Source organism: Oncorhynchus nerka, linkage group LG1, assembly GCF_034236695.1.
Source record: "Oncorhynchus nerka isolate Pitt River linkage group LG1, Oner_Uvic_2.0, whole genome shotgun sequence".
Classification (NCBI taxonomy): domain Eukaryota; kingdom Metazoa; phylum Chordata; class Actinopteri; order Salmoniformes; family Salmonidae; genus Oncorhynchus; species Oncorhynchus nerka.
Genome location: NC_088396.1, coordinates 35,511,102 through 35,529,612, shown reverse-complemented (window position 1 = coordinate 35,529,612; position 18,511 = coordinate 35,511,102). Strand labels below are relative to the sequence as shown.

Below are 18,511 nucleotides of genomic sequence, written 5' to 3'. Positions count from 1 at the left end.
GATATATCCATCGTGTTTGTGAAAGTCTACCCTTTCCATAGAGGGTTCATAATAGTGTGTAGGCCAAACCGTTCGGAAGTGACAGACGTTTTCGTGGTCTGACAAACACCTTCCACTGCAGAAGTTGAAGACCGACAGGCGGACATGGTGGATTCAGACACAGCCCATGCAGAGAAAAACCTGATATCTCCAGCTTAAACTGACTGATTTTGATGGGGTATCTTTTATTATGTTACTCAGATTGACGCATGGGTGGATTACCTAGAAAGGTCACTCCAAACAAATTTTTGCTAAGAGCTGCTCTTTAGCTGATTAAACAAAGGTTAGCCATGAAGTTTGGCTGAAATGTATGTCCAAGTCAAGAAAGTTTACCAGCAGCCAGTGGCACTTGCCACACTGCTAGCCTATTCGCGGGTGCTCTTTCAAAGCCTATGTCAGATATTCCAGTGAGTATCATTGGCTCCAATGAGTGTAGTTTCCTAACTATTGTACTGTAGATACGTAATAAAACATGTGTTTATTCTGTTGTCGCGGACCCCCTGCAATAGTTCCAGAGGACGTGGACCCCCAGTTGAATAACCCTGCTCTAAACAGCTCACCTCCCTGTAATATGAGACAAACAGTGGTTATGTGGGTGACTTGACCGCGTTCTGTTTCTATTCCTAAATATTTGTCTCTTTCAGTTTGGTTCTCTCTCGCTCATTCTCTCTGTTTCCTTTCTCTCTCTCTCTCTCTCTCTCTCGCTCTTCCATCTCTCTCTCTCTCTCTTCCATCTCTCTCGCTCTTTCCTCTCCCTCTCTCCCTCACAGGGATGTGTACCACAACATTAAAGCTTTGGATCCAGAGAAGCTGAATGTGTTCCGGACTGTTAGGGAGATCACAGGTGAGAGACATTATAATTGTATTTAATTAACACAGTCAAAAAGTCATAATTATGGCTAAACCCTGTCCATTTCAACAATGCATCTTCTTAAGTCAGTTAAGAACAGAGATCCAATTAAAATAAATGTACAATTCTGATACCATGTCATTCAGTCTTTTCTAATTGTCCTTGGGAAAATATACATTAACTGACCAGGTGAATCCAGGTGAAAGCTATGATCCCTTATTGATGTCACTTGTTAAAATCCATTTCAATCACAGTAGATGAAGGGGAGGATACCGTTTAAAGAAATATTTTTAAGTCTTGAGACATGGTATTGTGTATGTGTGCCATTCAGAGGGCGAATGGGCAAGACAAAATATGTAAGTGCCTTTGAACGGGGTACGGTAGTAGGTGTCAGGTGCACCAGTTTGTGTCAAGAACTGCAATGCTGCTGGGTGGTCCACCACCCAAAGGGCACCCCCCAAAAAGGCATCCAGCCAGTTTGACACAACTGTGGGAAGCATTGGAGTCAACATGGGACAGCATCCCTGTGGAACTCTCTCAAGCTCTAAAGTTTCACACGGAGCATGAAGGGAGGTCCGTAGTGTGTGTGTGCGTGCGTGCATGAGTGCATGGGTGTGTGTTCATGAATTAATGTAGAGTGAATCCCCCTTTCCCTTTCCCTTCCTCCTCCCCTCATCCCTTCATTCCTGTGACAGGACGTGAGCTGGTACAGCCAATATGTGTCTCCCAAATGGCACCCCATTCTCTGTAGAATGCACAACTAAATAGGGAATAGACTGCCATTTGGGATACAACCTTGTAGACCCATGGCCAGGCATGCATGGCACCCCTTATCACCCTCTGTCACACACACACACACACACACACAAACACACACACATACAGGCATTGATGCAAACACACACACTTATACATACATACAGGCATTGATGCACACACACACACACACACACATACAGGCATTGATGCACACACACACACATACATACAGGCATTGATGCACACACACACACTTATACATACACACATACATACAGGCATTGATGCACACACACACACACACACACTTATACATACACACATACATACAGGCATTGATGCACACACACACACACACACACACACACACACACACACACACACACACACACACACACACACACACACACACACACACACACACACCATCATCCCTTCTGCTTCAACCTAGGGGTTACCATCTCTGAATTGTATAGCTCTCAGATGACAGTCAGTGTAGGAGGCTACCATCTCACCCTACATCTCTTCTCCTGCCAAGTGTTCTTCTAAAACATAGCCCCTTGTTTTTATCTCCTTCCACGAGGTCAGTGCAGGCTTATCCAAACAGTACGGTCGGTGGGCCATCCACTGAAGCAATTTAGCATAAGTGAGGTTCCCAGTGCATGGCTTTGACTGTAATCATCGGTGCTTTAAAACTCTTAACCCTTGATCTGGTGCCTGTGGCCCTCCTCTCTGTAAGGCAATACTAGGTAATTTGTCTTTCGCATGGATGCGCCAGTAATGTGGCACTCAGTGAACCTAAACCCCCACTCTACTCTAGAAGCTCTAGCATGCTCGGCTACTGACTCCATCCATTCAGCAGTTGTTTACTGCCCACAGGGGGTTAGAGAGAGAGAGAGAGAGAGAGAGAGAGAGAGAGAGAGAGAGAGAGAGAGAGAGAGAGAGAGAGAGAGAGAGATAGAGAGAGAGAGAGAGAGAATAAGCTGAGGAGATATACAGTAGAATAAGGAGAACACTAACAGCTAGACCAGAACTTCCTGTACAGTACAGCACCTGTAAATAGATATGCTGAGTGTTTTACCTGTTGACAAATGGCTAGCGGGTTAAGAGTGTTGAGCCAGTAACAGAAAGGTCACTGGTTTGAATCCCGAGCTGGCAAGGTGGAAAAATCTGCCTTTTTCCCCTTGAGCAAGGCAGTAAACCCCCAACATGGGCACTGATGATGTGGACATTGATTAAAGCACCCCCACACCTCTCTGATTGGGTTAAATGCGGAAGACACATTTCAGTTGAGTGCATTCAATTGTGCAACTGACTAGGTATCCCCCTTTCCCTTTTCTATTGCTGCTGTTTGTTTCAAGCTGTTTGCCCAGGAAGGCAGGCAGGTACTTGTTAGCACCATTAGCAAGATGAAGTGATGAAGCGCCCTGCTCACCTCTCCAATCTCTCCAACTCTCCTCCCTAGCTCTCCTTCCCACCTCTCATCTCCCCATCTCCCACCTCTCCTCTCTAGGAAAAACAAACATATGCCTCTTGAGGAAAGACCATGAGACAGGTGGAGAGAGAAAGATAGAAAGAGACAGAGAGAGAATGAATGAGGGAGTGAAAGAGAGGTGAGAGAGAGGCTTGCCATTGCTTCCTGCAATTTTGTCATTAAGGCAATTACTGTCATCAGACGCTAGCTCTAACTACTCAGATAGGAGCTAATCGTTGCCATTTTATATTGGAGGTTGCATTCAAGAATGCTAATGGCATAGAAAGCAGGTTGTGATGCATTTCATTCATATACATTTGATTAAGGTTCAACTTATAATCGGTTCGTCTGATGTATAGTACTTATAGATGACTTTAGTTGCATCTGGCACTGAGCTAGATGGACCCATGGACTGCATCTGGAATTCCCTAGATAGTGCATTACTTTTGACCAATGCCCTGGTCCCTGGTCAAAAGTAGTGTGCTTTATAGTAAATATGGAACCATTTCAGAAGCAGCCAGTAGCTCACCCAGGAGAGAAACAGGACTGATGCCGGCAGAATGATGAAGACAGACTTGAAGGTTATCTGCCTCTTGACATCAAGTTCTAAACAAGGTTCTTTTAGGAACTCATCTCACATAACAGACTGGAAGATGCATTAATCAGGGATATGAACACATGCTGACATGAGCCTCATACCTTTCATTAGATCCTCTGATATCCCTTACCAATGTAATGAATTTGTTTAAAGCCAATCAAAATATCAGTTATGTAACTATTATGAAATGTATCCCTGGGAATATGCTGTCTGGAGTTTTCAAAGTCATTTGGCTATTTTGTGTTGTCCTTGGTCCTCATAACTTCCTAGCCTGTTTCCTCTCCTCTATCGCCTCTTCTCTCATCTCCTCTCCTTTTCTCTTCTCTCCTCCTCTCTTCATCTGTCCATTCTGTTTGTCCTCTCCTGGCTGGAATGAGATTTCACCCCTCATCTCTAAATATTTAATTAATTGAATACATTATTACATTTTCTAAATGATCCATGGTCATCATCTCAGCAATTCATTCAACCTGCTAAATGATTTAACGCCCAGAGGCAGTTACAGGAAATGCAAAAATATGTACAGTATATATCTTCATTGTCATATATTTGACATGTTTAACTGATGTGAGTTAGGAATTTATGTGGATCTGGTAATACATCACAGATATATGATGTAATTTGATTGGCTGTGATGTGATTGGTTCTGTGCCTGTAGGTTTCCTGAACATCCAGTCGTGGCCAGAGAACATGACAGACCTGAGTGTCTTCTCCAATCTGGCAACCATAGGAGGCAGAGCTCTATACAGGTAAGAACCTGCAGTACATTACTACAGTATCTTAGTACAGTACATTACTACAGTACATTAATACAGTACATTAGTACAGTACATTACTATAGTACATTACTACAGTACGGACCTGAGGATCTGGCAACCACAGGATGGAGAGCATTGAACAGGTAGGTCTGGAGCACGGAGCCCTGGGGAACACCTCTCACACATACTCTACAGTACATCATTATTGTACCATACTTTGAGGTGTGTTAAGAATGTTGCACTATTTTAACAGGAGCTAGTGATTTACCATTAGGTTGTGTACAGTCAGTCTGGCATATAAGAATGGCTGTAATGGTGCTGTTCCTTTGAGATCCCATCAGAACAACCCCATAGCTTTCCAAATGGGTATATATAGTCAGCTAATTTGATAGACGGAATGTCGTCACAATTGATCATGTAACATGCCAGAGTTTCCCCATGACTCCCACGCCTGCACACACACACACACACACACACACACACACACACACACACACACACACACACACACACACACACACACACACACACACACATAGATCTGGCTCCCACGCCTGCACACACACACATACACACACACACACACACACACACACACACACACACACACACACACACACACACACACACACACACGCACGTAGATCTGGCTCCCACGCCTGCACACACACACACACACACACACACATAGATCTGGCTCCCACGCCTGCACACACACACACACACACACACACACACACACACACACACACACACACACACACACACATAGATAGATCTGGCTCCCACGGCTGTACACTCTCATTACCTTGATCTGTTAGCACTATGACAGCCATTATCCATTGCCATGCATGCAGGCAGACCCAAAGCACAGAACCTCAGTGACACATGTACGCAGATACACATGCATACACACACACACATAGACACCCCATGGGAACACTACACTACAATCAAATCAAATTGTATTGGTCACATATGCATATTTATCAGATGTTATTGCGGGTGTAGCAAAATCCTTGTGTTCCTAGTTCCAACAGTGCATTAATATCTAACAATTCACAACAATACACACAAATCTATAGTAAAATAATGGAGTTAAGAACTAAATATTAGGACGAGCAATGTCGGAGTGGCTTTGAGTAAAATACAGTAGAATAGAATACAGTATATACATATGAGATGAGTAAAGCAGTATGTAAACATTATTAAAGTGACTAGTGTTTCAGAGTACAGCAGTCACTTTAATCATGTTAACAGCAGTGGAGAGCCGGCAAGTCCACGAGGGCAGATTCACTGTGGGTTGAGAACCATTAGGATGGTGATGATTTGCTTTGGAGACATTAACTAACTAGCTAGCAGTTTCTTTTCAAGATATCACTGCCGTTAACATCATTATACGCTATTAGAGCTTACAGTAGACATAGCAGCTTATGTTAGCAAGCAGAGAGAGTGGGTGTGAGAATGACATGTTAACAATTTAAAGTAAACACACACACATACACACTCACACTCTAAGTGGAGAGCTGTATTCTTGTTAGTCTGAGTGCCTCTGTACACTCCCTACTCCCTCTCTTCAGGGCTCTTTCTGGGACGTAAAGACCCTTTCAGAGAGAAGGAGAGAGAGAAGGAGAGAGAGAAGGGAGAGAGTGGTAGAGTGCCTTTGGTACTCTATCTGTAGGAGCATGCTGTGCGCATCACAGGGATTGAAGATACTGTCAAAGTGTTTTGTAAAGATTTACAGATCCGTGTCAGTTGGTTTGCTAACAGTCTAACACACTCTCCATGCAGGAATAACATCATCTGTGTATTAACTTGGAATTAATCTATTTTCTTATTACCCACCTGTCTTTATTTTCTCTCTTTGACCTTTCTCTTTCCATCTCTACCTTATTCTGTCTGTTTCTCTTTCCATCTCTACCTTATTCTGTCTGTTTCTCTTTCCATCTCTACCTTATTCTGTCTGTTTCTCTATCTTTCTCCTCACCCCTTTCTGTCTGTCTCTCTCTCTGTCTGGTCTTTTTCAACTTCTCTCACCCTTGTCTACTCCTCCTCCATCTTACCTCTCACACCATTGTCTTTCTCTAACGCCTCTCTCTTTCTTCCATCTTCCCTCTCCTCTCCGCCTCTCTCCCCTACTCCTTTCCCTCTCCCTCCCCCTCTCTCCCCTACTCCCTTTCCCTCTCTCCCCTTCTCCCCCTCTCTCCCCTACTCCCTTTCCCCTCTCCTCTCCCCCTCCCCTCTCCCTTTCCCTCCCTTTCCCCTCTCCCCTCTCCCCCCTCTCTCCCCCCCCTCTCCCTTTCCTTCTCCTCTCCCCCTCTCTCCCCTACTCCCTTCCCCCTCTCTCCCCCCTACTCCCTTTCCCTTCTCCTCTCCCCCTCTCTCCCCTACTCCCTTTCCCCTCTCCCCCTCTCCCCCCCTCTCTCCCTCCCCTACTCACTTTCCCTTCTCCTCTCCCCCTCTCTCCCCCTACTCCCTTTCCCCTCTCCTCTCCCCCTCTCCCCTCCCCCCTACTCCCTTTCCCCTCTCCTCTCCCCCTCTCTCCCCTACTCCCTTTCCCTTCTCCTCTCCCCCTCTCTCCCCTACTCCCTTTCCCCTCTCCTCTCCCCCTCTCTCCCCCTACTCCCTTTCCCTTCTCCTCTCCCCCTCTCTCCCCTACTCCCTTTCCCCTCTCCTCTCCCCCTCTCTCCCCTACTCCCTTTCCCTCTCCTCTCCCCCTCTCTCCCCTACTCCCTTTCCCTCTCCCCTCTCCTCTCCCCCTCTCCCCCTACTCCCTTTCCCCCTCTCCTCTCCCCCTCTCTCCCCTACTCCCTTTCCCTTCTCCCCTCTCCTCCCCTCTCTCTCCCCTCCCCTACTCCCTTTCCCTTCTCCTCTCCCCCCTCTCCTCTCCCCCACTCCCTTTCCCCTCTCCTCTCCCCTCTCTCCCCTCTACTCCCTTTCCCTCTCCTCTCCCCCTCTCTCCCCTACTCCCTTTCCCTCTCTCCTCTCCCCCTCTCTCCCTACTCCCTTTCCCTTCTCCTCTCCCCCTCTCTCCCCCTACTCCCTTTCCCCTCTCCTCTCCCCCCCCCTCTCTCCCCTACTCCCTTTCCCTTCTCCTCCCCCCCCCCTCCCCTCTCCCTACTCCCTCTCCCTCCCCCTCTCTCCCCTACTCCCTTTCCCCTCTCCTCTCCCAGTGGTATCTCTCTCCTTGTGTTGAAGCAGCAGTGGATGTCGTCCCTCCAGCTCCAGTCCCTGAATGAGATCAGTGCTGGTAATGTGTACATCACCAATAACAGTCAGCTGTGCTACTACAACACCGTCAACTGGACCGGCCTGTTCAGAGCCAACAACCAGAAGGTCGTCATACGCAACAACAGAGACCCTAAAGAGTGTAGTGAGTCACACGCACGCACGCACACACACACGCACGCATGCACGCACGCACGCACGCACACACACACACACCACACAGGCGCGTACACACACACACACACACAGGCGCGTACACACACACACACAGGTGCTTACACAAACATACACACACACTCAACTAATTTCAGTCCTAACCCAATTTAGATCTGGACACTGTTTCTGATACTGTTTGTCAACATTGTACAGTCAAATCTCATACATCTTGTAAAGAGCTACAATTATTATAGAGTGCGGTGTAATTGGACTCATGAGAGAATTCAGTTACCACTGGTTCCTCTCCTACCAATCTCTCAGTCTTAGGCTTTCATGTATTAATGTAAATCAGTTACAGGTAGTGGTTAGAGCATTGGGCCAGTAACCGGAAGGTTGCTGGATCGAATACCCCGAGCTGGGTTAAATGCAGAAGACACATTTCAGTTGAATACAATCAGATGGACAACTGACTAGGTATCTCTCTTCTCCTCACTCCTCTTCTCCTCACTCTTCTCCTCTTCTTCTTCCTCCTCTCTTCTCCTCACTCCTTTTCTCCTCTTCTACTCTTCTCCTCACTCCTCTTCTTCTTCCTCCTCTCTTCTCCTCACTCCTCTTCTTCTTCCTCCTCTCTTCTCCTCACTCCTCTTCTCCTCACTCTTCTCCTCACTCTTCTCCTCTTCTTCTTCCTCCTCTCTTCTCCTCACTCCTTTTCTCCTCTTCACCTCTTCTTCTCACTCCTCTTCTCCTCTTCTCCTCTTCTTCTTCCTCCTCTCTTCTCCTCACTCCTTTTCTCCTCTTCTCCTCTTCTCCTCTTCTCCTCACTCCTCTTCTCCTCTTCTCCTCTTCTTCTTCCTCCTCTTCTCCTCACTCCTCTTCTCCTCACTCTTCTCCTCACTCTTCTCCTCTTCTTCTTCCTCCTCTCTTCTCCTCACTCCTTTTCTCCTCTTCTCCTCTTCTTCTCACTCCTCTTCTCCTCTTCTCTCTTTCTTCTTCCTCCTCTCTTCTACTCACTCCTCTTCTCCTCACTCTTCTCCTCTTCTCCTATTCTCCTCTTCTTCTTCTCCTCTTCTCTCCTCACTCTTCTCCTCTTCTTCTTCTTCTCTTCTCTTCTCCTCACTCCTCCTCCTCACTCCTTTCTCCACTTCTCCTCTTCTACTCACTCCTCTTCTACTCACTCCTCTTCCCCTCTTCTCTTCTCCTCTTCTGCTCACTCCTCTTCTACTCACTCCTCTTCCCCTTTCTCTCTCTCTTCTACTCACTCCTCTTCTACTCACTCCTCTTCCCCTCTTCTCTTCTCCTCTTCTACTCACTCCTCTTCTACTCTCTACTCACTCCTCTTCTCCTCTTCTACTCACTCCTCCTCTTCTCCTCTTCTCCTCTTCTCCTCACTCCTCTCTCCTCACTCCTCTTCTCCTCACTCCTCTTCTCTTCTACTCACTCCTCTTCCCTTCTTCTCCTCACTCCTCTTCTCCTCACTCCTCTTCTCTTCTACTCACTCCTCTTCCCCTCTTCTCCCCACTCCTCTTCTATTCACTCCTCTTCTACTCTTCTACTCCCTCCTCTTCTACTCTTCTCCTCACTCCTCTTCTACTCTTCTACTCCCTCCTCTTCTACTCTTCTCCTCACTCCTCTTCTTCTTCCTCCTCTCTTCTCCTCACTCCTCTTCTTCTTCCTCCTCTCTTCTCCTCACTCCTCTTCTCCTCACTCTTCTCCTCACTCTTCTCTCTTCTTCTTCCTCCTCTCTTCTCCTCACTCCTTTTCTCCTCTTCACCTCTTCTTCTCACTCCTCTTCTCCTCTTCTCCTCTTCTTCTTCCTCCTCTCTTCTCCTCACTCCTTTTCTCCTCTTCTCCTCTTCTCCTCACTCCTCTTCTCCTCTTCTCCTCTTCTTCTTCCTCCTCTCTCCTCACTCCTCTTCTCCTCACTCTTCTCCCCTCACTCTTCTCCTCTTCTTCTTCCTCCTCTCTTCTCCTCACTCCTTTTCTCCTCTTCTCCTCTTCTTCTCACTCCTCTTCTCCTCTTCTCCTCTTCTTCTTCCTCCTCTCTTCTTCTCACTCCTCTTCTCCTCACTCTTCTCCTCTTCTCCTATTCTCCTCTTCTTCTTACTCCTCTCTTCTCCTCACTCTTCTCCTCTTCTTCTTCCTCTTCTCTTCTCCTCACTCCTCCTCCTCACTCCTTTTCTCCACTTCTCCTCTTCTACTCACTCCTCTTCTACTCACTCCTCTTCCCCTCTTCTCTTCTCCTCTTCTGCTCACTCCTCTTCTACTCACTCCTCTTCCCCTCTTCTCTTATCCTCTTCTACTCACTCCTCTTCTACTCACTCCTCTTCTACTCACTCCTCTTCCCCTCTTCTCTTCTCCTCTTCTACTCACTCCTCTTCTACTCACTCCTCTTCTACTCTTCTACTCACTCCTCTTCTCCTCTTCTACTCACTCCTCCTCCCCTCTTCTCCTCTTCTCCTCTTCTCCTCACTCCTCTTCTCCTCACTCCTCTTCTCCTCACTCCTCTTCTCTTCTACTCACTCCTCTTCCCCTCTTCTCCTCACTCCTCTTCTCCTCACTCCTCTTCTCTTCTACTCACTCCTCTTCCCCTCTTCTCCCCACTCCTCTTCTATTCACTCCTCTTCTACTCTTCTACTCCCTCCTCATCTACTCTTCTCCTCACTCCTCTTCTACTCTTCTACTCCCTCCTCTTCTACTCTTCTCCTCACTCCTCTTCTCCTCTTCTTTTCTTCTCCTCTTCTACTCAGTCCTCTTCCCCTCTTCTCCTCTTCTCCTCTTCTACTCACTCCTCTTCCCCTCTTCTCCTCTTCTCCTCTTCTCCTCTCTTCTACTCTTCTACTCACTCCTCTTCTCCTCTTCTCCTCACTCCTCTTCTACTCTTCTACTCACTCCTCTTCCCCTCTTCTCCTCACTCCTCTTCTCCTCTTCTACTCACTCCTCTTCCCCTCTTCTTCTCACTCGTCTTCTCCTCTTCCCCTCTTCTCCTCACTCCTCTTCTCCTCTTCCTCTCTTCCCCTCTTCTCCTCTTTTCCTCTTCCCCTCTTCTCCTCTTCCTCTTTTCTTCTTCCCCTCTTCTCCTCTTCCCCTCTCCCTCTCTTCTCCTCTTCCTCTCTTCTCCTCTTCCCCTATTCTCCTTTTCTTCTCTTCCCTCCTCAGCAGTCTTCAGGTGTCACACACTATTAGCTGGCTGACTTTGAGAAGTTGGACTGTGTCTATGAGTCAGACAGTTCTCCTTCACTGTGTGTTTGTGTTTGTGTGTGTGTGTGCGCGTGCAGGCGTGTTCCTGTGTGTTTGTGCGTGCTTGTGTGTGTGTGTGTTACCCTAGCCATAGCACACGGTGGAAAGACAGGCTCTACCCCCCAGCTGCTACCTCCCTACTCATAAGGGTTTCTATGCAGGTTGTGTAGTCAACCTTTGATAAGGAGAAGAAAATAGAGACGGTAGCCTCGTGAAGTGTTCACCAAGCACACTCACTTTAATTACTACTTAGCTTATGGCCTTAATCAATACATAATGCACTACTTTAAGATGTACACTATAGTAATACAGTACACTATTTTAAGTAGTGCATTTTCTATGTACGGAATAGAGCGTCATTTGGGATGCAGATTTACATGTTTAGGCCTCGTCTTCTCTTTATCCCAGACAAACGGGGATGAAATCAAATGGACCTGTGGTTCTTTCTTCTTCCTTTTCTCCTTATTTTTCATTCAGAAGTAGGATGTTTTGATGCATGATGGGTATTGTCTTCCGTTGACGTCGGCCAATTGTTGGAAGCCCTCTCTCGGCTCTGGTTACTTGGCTCGTTTGACAATCCCCTCCGGCGTCTCTGCGTTTCCCTGAAGATGGACCTGGCTCAGCGTTTGACGTCAATAGAGTCCAAACTGTGTGTTTTTAATGGGAGTCAGAAACGTTGATGTCGGCATCTTTTTGATCCCATTGTGTACTGTATCGTTACAACTCTCTCTCTCTCTCTCTGTATCTCTCTGCCTCTCTCTCTCTCTCTCTGCCTCTCTCTCTCTCTCTGCCTCTCTCTCTCTGCCTGGTTGCCTACGTCTTTGATGCACACAGTGAAGCACTGGAACTGGAACAGAAATGCTTTTGTTTCACACAAATAGCAATGCTTTCATGCCCTCTATTTTCTCCCTCCCTCCCTCCCTCCCTCATTCTCCCCCTTCTCTGTCGTGCGCATGCGCTTTTCATTTTCACATTTCTTAAGCATTCTGGACATGACACCAAAACACAGAATGCCCCCTGACTTACATTTGGCCTGAACCTCAAAGTCAGGGTGGAATGATTGTGACTGTAGCTCTGCGGGCTCTGTCTCTGGTGCCCAACAAACACATGCAGTCTCTTTATGCTTCTCCGGTGGGAGGGGAAGCCAGTACAGAGCCAGTGGCAGGGCAGAACAGAGGGGTGCAATGCTGAACTAGGCCAGGCCAGACAGCCTGTTGCTCTCTGTTGCTGTAGACCTGCCAGACACCACATTCGGCCGCAAGGGGAATGGAAATCACTTCTGACATTTTGGCTACATCCCAAATGGTAGCATATTGGCTATGTAGTGCACTACTTTTGACCATTGTGCATAGGTCCCTGGTCAAAAGTAGCACACTGTATTGGGAATAGGGTGCCATCTGAGACACAACCGTTGTATGTGATAGTAGCCCCTCAGACCCTCAATGTTCTCACAATGTTCCCACAATGTTCTCACAATGTTGGGTAACAATCTTAGAACCTCCATTTGAACAGTCTGTGACGATAGTACCAACCATATATAAACGGAGCTGCAGAGGGACCTCACTCCTGGTATTATTATGCACCGATAGTAGGCTACTCATGCTGCAGTGGTATGGCATCCGTCCTCTCATATCAGTTGAGTACAGAGATCCTATTTCCTGCACAGAGGGACTTAAAGCTCTCTCTCTCTGTAACGGCTTTCTAATGGTGAAGGAGAGTCGGACCAAAACGCAGCGTGTCGATTGCGATTCATGTTTTAATAAACAAACGTAACACGAATCTAAACAACACTACAAAACAATAAACGAAACGAAAACCGAAAACAGCCTATACATGTGTCAACTAACATCTAACACGGCTATCAAGACACTCAGGACAATCACCCACAATATAACCAAAGAATATGGCTGCCTAAATATGGTTCCCAATCAGAGACAACGAAAACCACCTGACTCTGATTGAGAACCACTTCAGACAGCCATAGACTCTCCTAGAACACCCCACTAAGCTACAATCCCACTAAGCTACACACCACATACAAAAACCCATGTCACACCCTGGCCTGACCAAAACATGAAGAAAAACACAAAATACTTCGACCAGGGCGTGACACTCTCTCTCTTGTTTCCTTCATCATTGTATTTGCCAGCTTTTACTGATGCTGAAAATAGATGATAAAGTTAAGGGCAAATGTTCCACTTTCTGTCTTTGTTTTCCCCCCTTTTGTTTCCCCTTGTCTTATCGTTCGTCATCAGTGTTAGCTTGTACCAGGTGTTATTCAAGCTACTTTAGTACCCCGTCACTGTTTGGTTAGCACTATTATAATGGAAGAACACAGCTACAGCTGAGTCCACATTCAGCTCCACAGTGTGTCTCCTCTCACAGACGTGTGTTGTGCATGTTTCTCCCTCTCTGCTGTAGATACGTGCTCTAAATTCACTATGCACTTCTAACAAAGGGCTTTGATATATATCTCCATGGTGGGTCTGGCTGCCATTACCTGTTCCAGATCACAGACAGAGAGACAATTAGCATTTGACCATGGATCCACCCTCCCTCAGATGGACAGAGAGGAGGACAGAGAGTTGAAACCTCTGTTTTACTGACTGGCCTTATATGAACACACACTCTGTTGTTTGGTTCAGCCAACTGCTGGGTTACAAGCTTTAAAGCAGGGTTGGGTTATTGGTGCTGGATTATTGGTGCTGGGTTATTGGTGCTGGGTTATTGGTGCTGGGTTATTGGTGCTGGATTATTGGTGCTGGGTTATTGGTGCTGGGTTATTGGTGCTGGGTTATTGGTGCTGGATTATTGGTGCTGGGTTATTGGTGCTGGATTATTGGTGCTGGGTTATTGGTGCTGGGTTATTGGTGCTGGATTATTGGTGCTGGGTTATTGGTGCTGGGTTATTGGTGCTGGGTTATTGAGATATGAGGGTGGCAGGTAGCCTAGCAAATAACAGTGTTGGGCCAGTAATGGAAAGGTCACTGGTTTGAATGCACAAGCCAACTACAGTGCCTTGCGAAAGTATTCGGCCCCCTTGAACTTTGCGACCTTTTGCCACATTTCAGGCTTCAAACATAAAGATATAAAACTGTATTTTTTTGTGAAGAATCAACAACAAGTGGGACACAATCATGAAGTGGAACGACATTTATTGGATATTTCAAACTTTTTTAACAAATCAAAAACTGAAAAATTGGGCGTGCAAAATTATTCAGCCCCTTTTACTTTCAGTGCAGCAAACTCTCTCCAGAAGTTCAGTGAGGATCTCTGAATGATCCAATGTTGACCTAAATGACTAATGATGATAAATACAATCCACCTGTGTGTAATCAAGTCTCCGTATAAATGCACCTGCAATGTGATAGTCTCAGAGGTCCGTTAAAAGCGCAGAGAGCATCATGAAGAACAAGGAACACACCAGGCAGGTCCGAGATACTGTTGTGAAGAAGTTTAAAGACGGATTTGGATACAAAAAGATTTCCCAAGCTTTAAACATCCCAAGGAGCACTGTGCAAGCGATAATATTGAAATGGAAGGAGTATCAGACCACTGCAAATCTACCAAGACCTGGCCGTCCCTCTAAACCTTCAGCTCATACAAGGAGAAGACTGATCAGAGATGCAGCCAAGAGGCCCATGATCACTCTGGATGAACTGCAGAGATCTACAGCTGAGGTGGGAGACTCTGTCCATAGGACAACAATCAGTCGTATATTGCACAAATCTGGCCTTTATGGAAGAGTCGCAAGAAGAAAGCCATTTCTTAAAGATATCCATAAAAATTGTTGTTTAAAGTTTGCCACAAGCCACCTGGGAGACACACCAAACATGTGGAAGAAGGTGCTCTGGTCAGATGAAACCAAAATTGAACTTTTTGGCAACAATGCAAAATGTTATGTTTGGCGTAAAAGCAACACAGCTCATCACCCTGAACACACCATCCCCACTGTCAAACATGGTGGTGGCAGCATCATGGTTTGGGCCTGCTTTTCTTCAGCAGGAACAGGGAAGATGGTTAAAAATGATGGGAAGATGGATGGAGCCAAATACAGGACCATTCTGGGAGAAAACCTGATGGAGTCTGCAAAAGACCTGAGACTGGGACGGAGATTTGTCTTCAAACAAGACAATGATCCAAAACATAAAGCAAAATCTACAATGGAATGGTTCAAAAATAAACATATCCAGGTGTTAGAATGGCCAAGTCAAAGTCCAGACCTGAATCCAATCGAGAATCTGTGGAAAGAACTGAAAACTGCTGTTCACAAATGCTCTCCATCCAACCTCACTGAGCTCGAGCTGTTTTGCAAGGAGGAATGGGAAAAAAATGTAGTCTCTCGATGTGCAAAACTGATAGAGACATACCCCAAGCGACTTACAGCTGTAATCGCTACAAAGTATTAACTTAAGGGGGCTGAAGAAATTTTGCACGCCCAATTTTTCAGTTTTTGATTTGTTAAAAAAAGTGTCGTTCCACTTCATGATTGTGTCGCACTTGTTGTTGATTCTTCACAAAAAATACAGTTTTATATCTTTATGTTTGAAGCCTGAAATGTGGCAAAAGGTCGCAAAGTTCAAGGGGGCCAAATACTTTCGCAAGGCACTGTAAGTGAGAAGTCTGTAAATGTGTCCTTGAGCAAGGCACTTAACCCTATTTGCTCTGAATAAGAGTGTCTGGGAAATTACAAACATGTAAGAATAAAAAAGGCCTTCTAGCCTTCTTTAGAGCTTAAGTAATTTAATCACTTCTGGGTTAGGGTTAGGGTTAGGTTATGGTTAGGGTTAGGGTTAGTCAATGGTTCCAACAATATTTTTCAGATAAAGTCAAACATTTATAAATACTGTCAGTGTCCAGTACCTAACCCTGTCATGCTACTGTGGATGGTGTTTGACCTTCTGTCTGAACCCTAACCCTAACCTGTATTCTTGTGTTTCTCAGCTACTGAGCAGATGGTGTGTGACCCTCTGTGTTCGGACGCTGGCTGCTGGGGGCCAGGACCAAACCAGTGCCTATCCTGCCGCTACTTTATTAGAGGACGCATCTGTGTGGACACCTGCAATCTCTATGAAGGGTGAGTTACAGGTGACAGTTTCAAACAATGAGAGATACTGTAGACTCTTGACAGTATAACACAATGACATTATGACATTATCACTCTCAATATGCATGAAGATAAAGGCAAATACAGCCGTCAAACTAACAAATCTTTAACTTTTACCTCATTGTAATTTACGACTTCTTTTGATGGCTTCTAGGTCTGAATTGTTTTGATATAGTGATTGTTTCAGTACACTCTCAGAAATAAAGGTTTATATTTGTTCCTAAAGGGTTACAGGCGCTTGTCACTGGGGTGGGACCCTGGAAGGTCCTCTTTCATAGTTTTAGTTATAGGTCCAGTTATATTGTACCCCAAGTTCACACCTCAGATAGTACCATTCTCCACAGGTACAAAACCAGGCTTTTTCCTTTATATATATACGTACCACCACAGTAACAAAGCCATTCATTCCATGTACTGAATATAGCACAAATGAACAGTTAAACTTCCATTCACGGATGGGCAAAAATAAAACTGAAAACCACGCCCCCACTAAGCCACACCTCCAATATAATTTTCCGGTGTTCTTTGCCTTTTTGAGTGAATTGTGCTAGTGTGTTAGTGACAGAGACATGGTTGTAGAATTCATTCATTTTCAGTTATTTGGCCTTCACCAAGTGAGATACTAGATGTATATTATCATTAAAATTAAACTCTTTATGACCACACATATATTGTAAGGCCTTATTTTTAGGCCTAGCTTTACCCTAATACAGTTGTTACAGTAGTTAAATATATGTTATCATTGTGTCGCATATTATTAATCAATCAACCAATGTACATGCTAAAACACAGATATTCCCAAAAAATCACACAAAAAATCTACCCGTGGTAGAGCATGCTGGGCAATATGATAATAATAATAATGATGGTACAAATATTGTCTTTTTAAGGAACCACACCAGTGACAAAGCCAATAGTTCCTTTTAGGTGGCAAAAATTCATCATTGTACCTTTTGGTGGGTATTGAGGGTACACAAAATATGGGAAACAGAAATGTACCTTCACGTTGTACCCCTATTTTTGAGAACGAGAGTGTGATGATTGTACCTTAATATTCAAAATATGAGGTACAGAAATGTACCATTATACTCTTTATCTACACATGTACCCTAAAAGGTAGCGAACAGTACCATGTGAGATCATTATGTGTACATCTGATCTTTCGTACCCTAGGGAATAATACCATACCCTTATTTCTAAGAGTAGTACTATGCCATTTCTAAGAGTAGTACTATGTATCTCAGCATGTATTACCTGCTCCACAGACTACTGAGTGTAAAATATAACTACCGTCTGTGCAGACGCCAGTCTCTTCCCTTTTCCATTCTGATAATGGGAGAAAACATGGTGTAAACACAATCTAAAGACTCAGGAGAATGACAGAAAAATACTGCAAGAATGGACTTAAATGTCAGAGAAAAATAGATGAGACTACGTCCCAAATGGCATCCTATTCCCATATAGTACACTCATTTTGACCTGAGCGCTATGGGTCCTGGTCAAAAGTAGTGCACTTTATAAGGATTAGGATGCCATTTGGGACGCTGCCAAAGACAAGGACAGGTCAAACACAGCACAGAGAACTTCATACAAAAAGGATAAACCACCGCAACAATACACTCCAGTGAGTGAATAACAGGGGAAATAAGATGGTAGTTCTGATCTGTTGCAGTGTGGATTACAGAGTACGGATGTTACAATATGTGAGACAGAAACACACACCCACATGCACGCACGCACGCACACACACACACACACACACACACACACACAGGAGTGTACTTACTGTGAGTAGGAGCATAGGTGACAACATGGAGCGGTCTGAGGGAGTGTACTTGATCGGGGGGGGATTGGTTATGTGTTCGTAGGAGAATTTCCTGCATTATTTTTAAATCTCTACATTTTGTTATGTGTTGTGTTTGTTGTTTACCTGTATAATCCTCTCTAATACATTGATTCAAAGGCTGTGAGACAACAGGTGAGACGTTCAAAGTTAAACGTCACCATCTGAACCGTAAACCAGACTGTGGTGTCTGGGTAATGTATAAATAGAAATAGAATAACTAGATAGTTACTGTATGTCTAGAAATAGACTATATGTCTATGGCTGGTGTACACTACAGTAGACACAGAAATGGATGACTGTTTCTCCTTCCAGACTGACAGGCTCTAGGTCCAGGCAGCCGTCGGGACCCTTCGTGGTCGAGAAGCGTGAGGCCAGTTTGGAGAGGTATGCCAAACGAGGGCAGGGGGGTTAGGCGTGTCACTGCGTGTCACAGTCACTGCTTGCGCACGGGGCCACGCT

General features: G+C 45.4%; 1 protein-coding gene across 1 annotated transcript in view; it reads left to right on the top strand.

The window, feature by feature from the left end:
* The window catches only part of LOC115113735 (receptor tyrosine-protein kinase erbB-4-like), a 305,373-nt gene that overhangs the window by 176,207 nt on the left and 110,655 nt on the right, over window positions 1–18,511 (top strand). Inside the window, exons 10-13 of the mRNA XM_065013396.1 lie at window positions 810–883; window positions 4,379–4,469; window positions 7,652–7,851; window positions 16,044–16,176. Coding sequence (XP_064869468.1) covers window positions 810–883; window positions 4,379–4,469; window positions 7,652–7,851; window positions 16,044–16,176 — 498 coding nt within the window. The remainder of the gene's footprint in view (window positions 1–809; window positions 884–4,378; window positions 4,470–7,651; window positions 7,852–16,043; window positions 16,177–18,511) is intronic.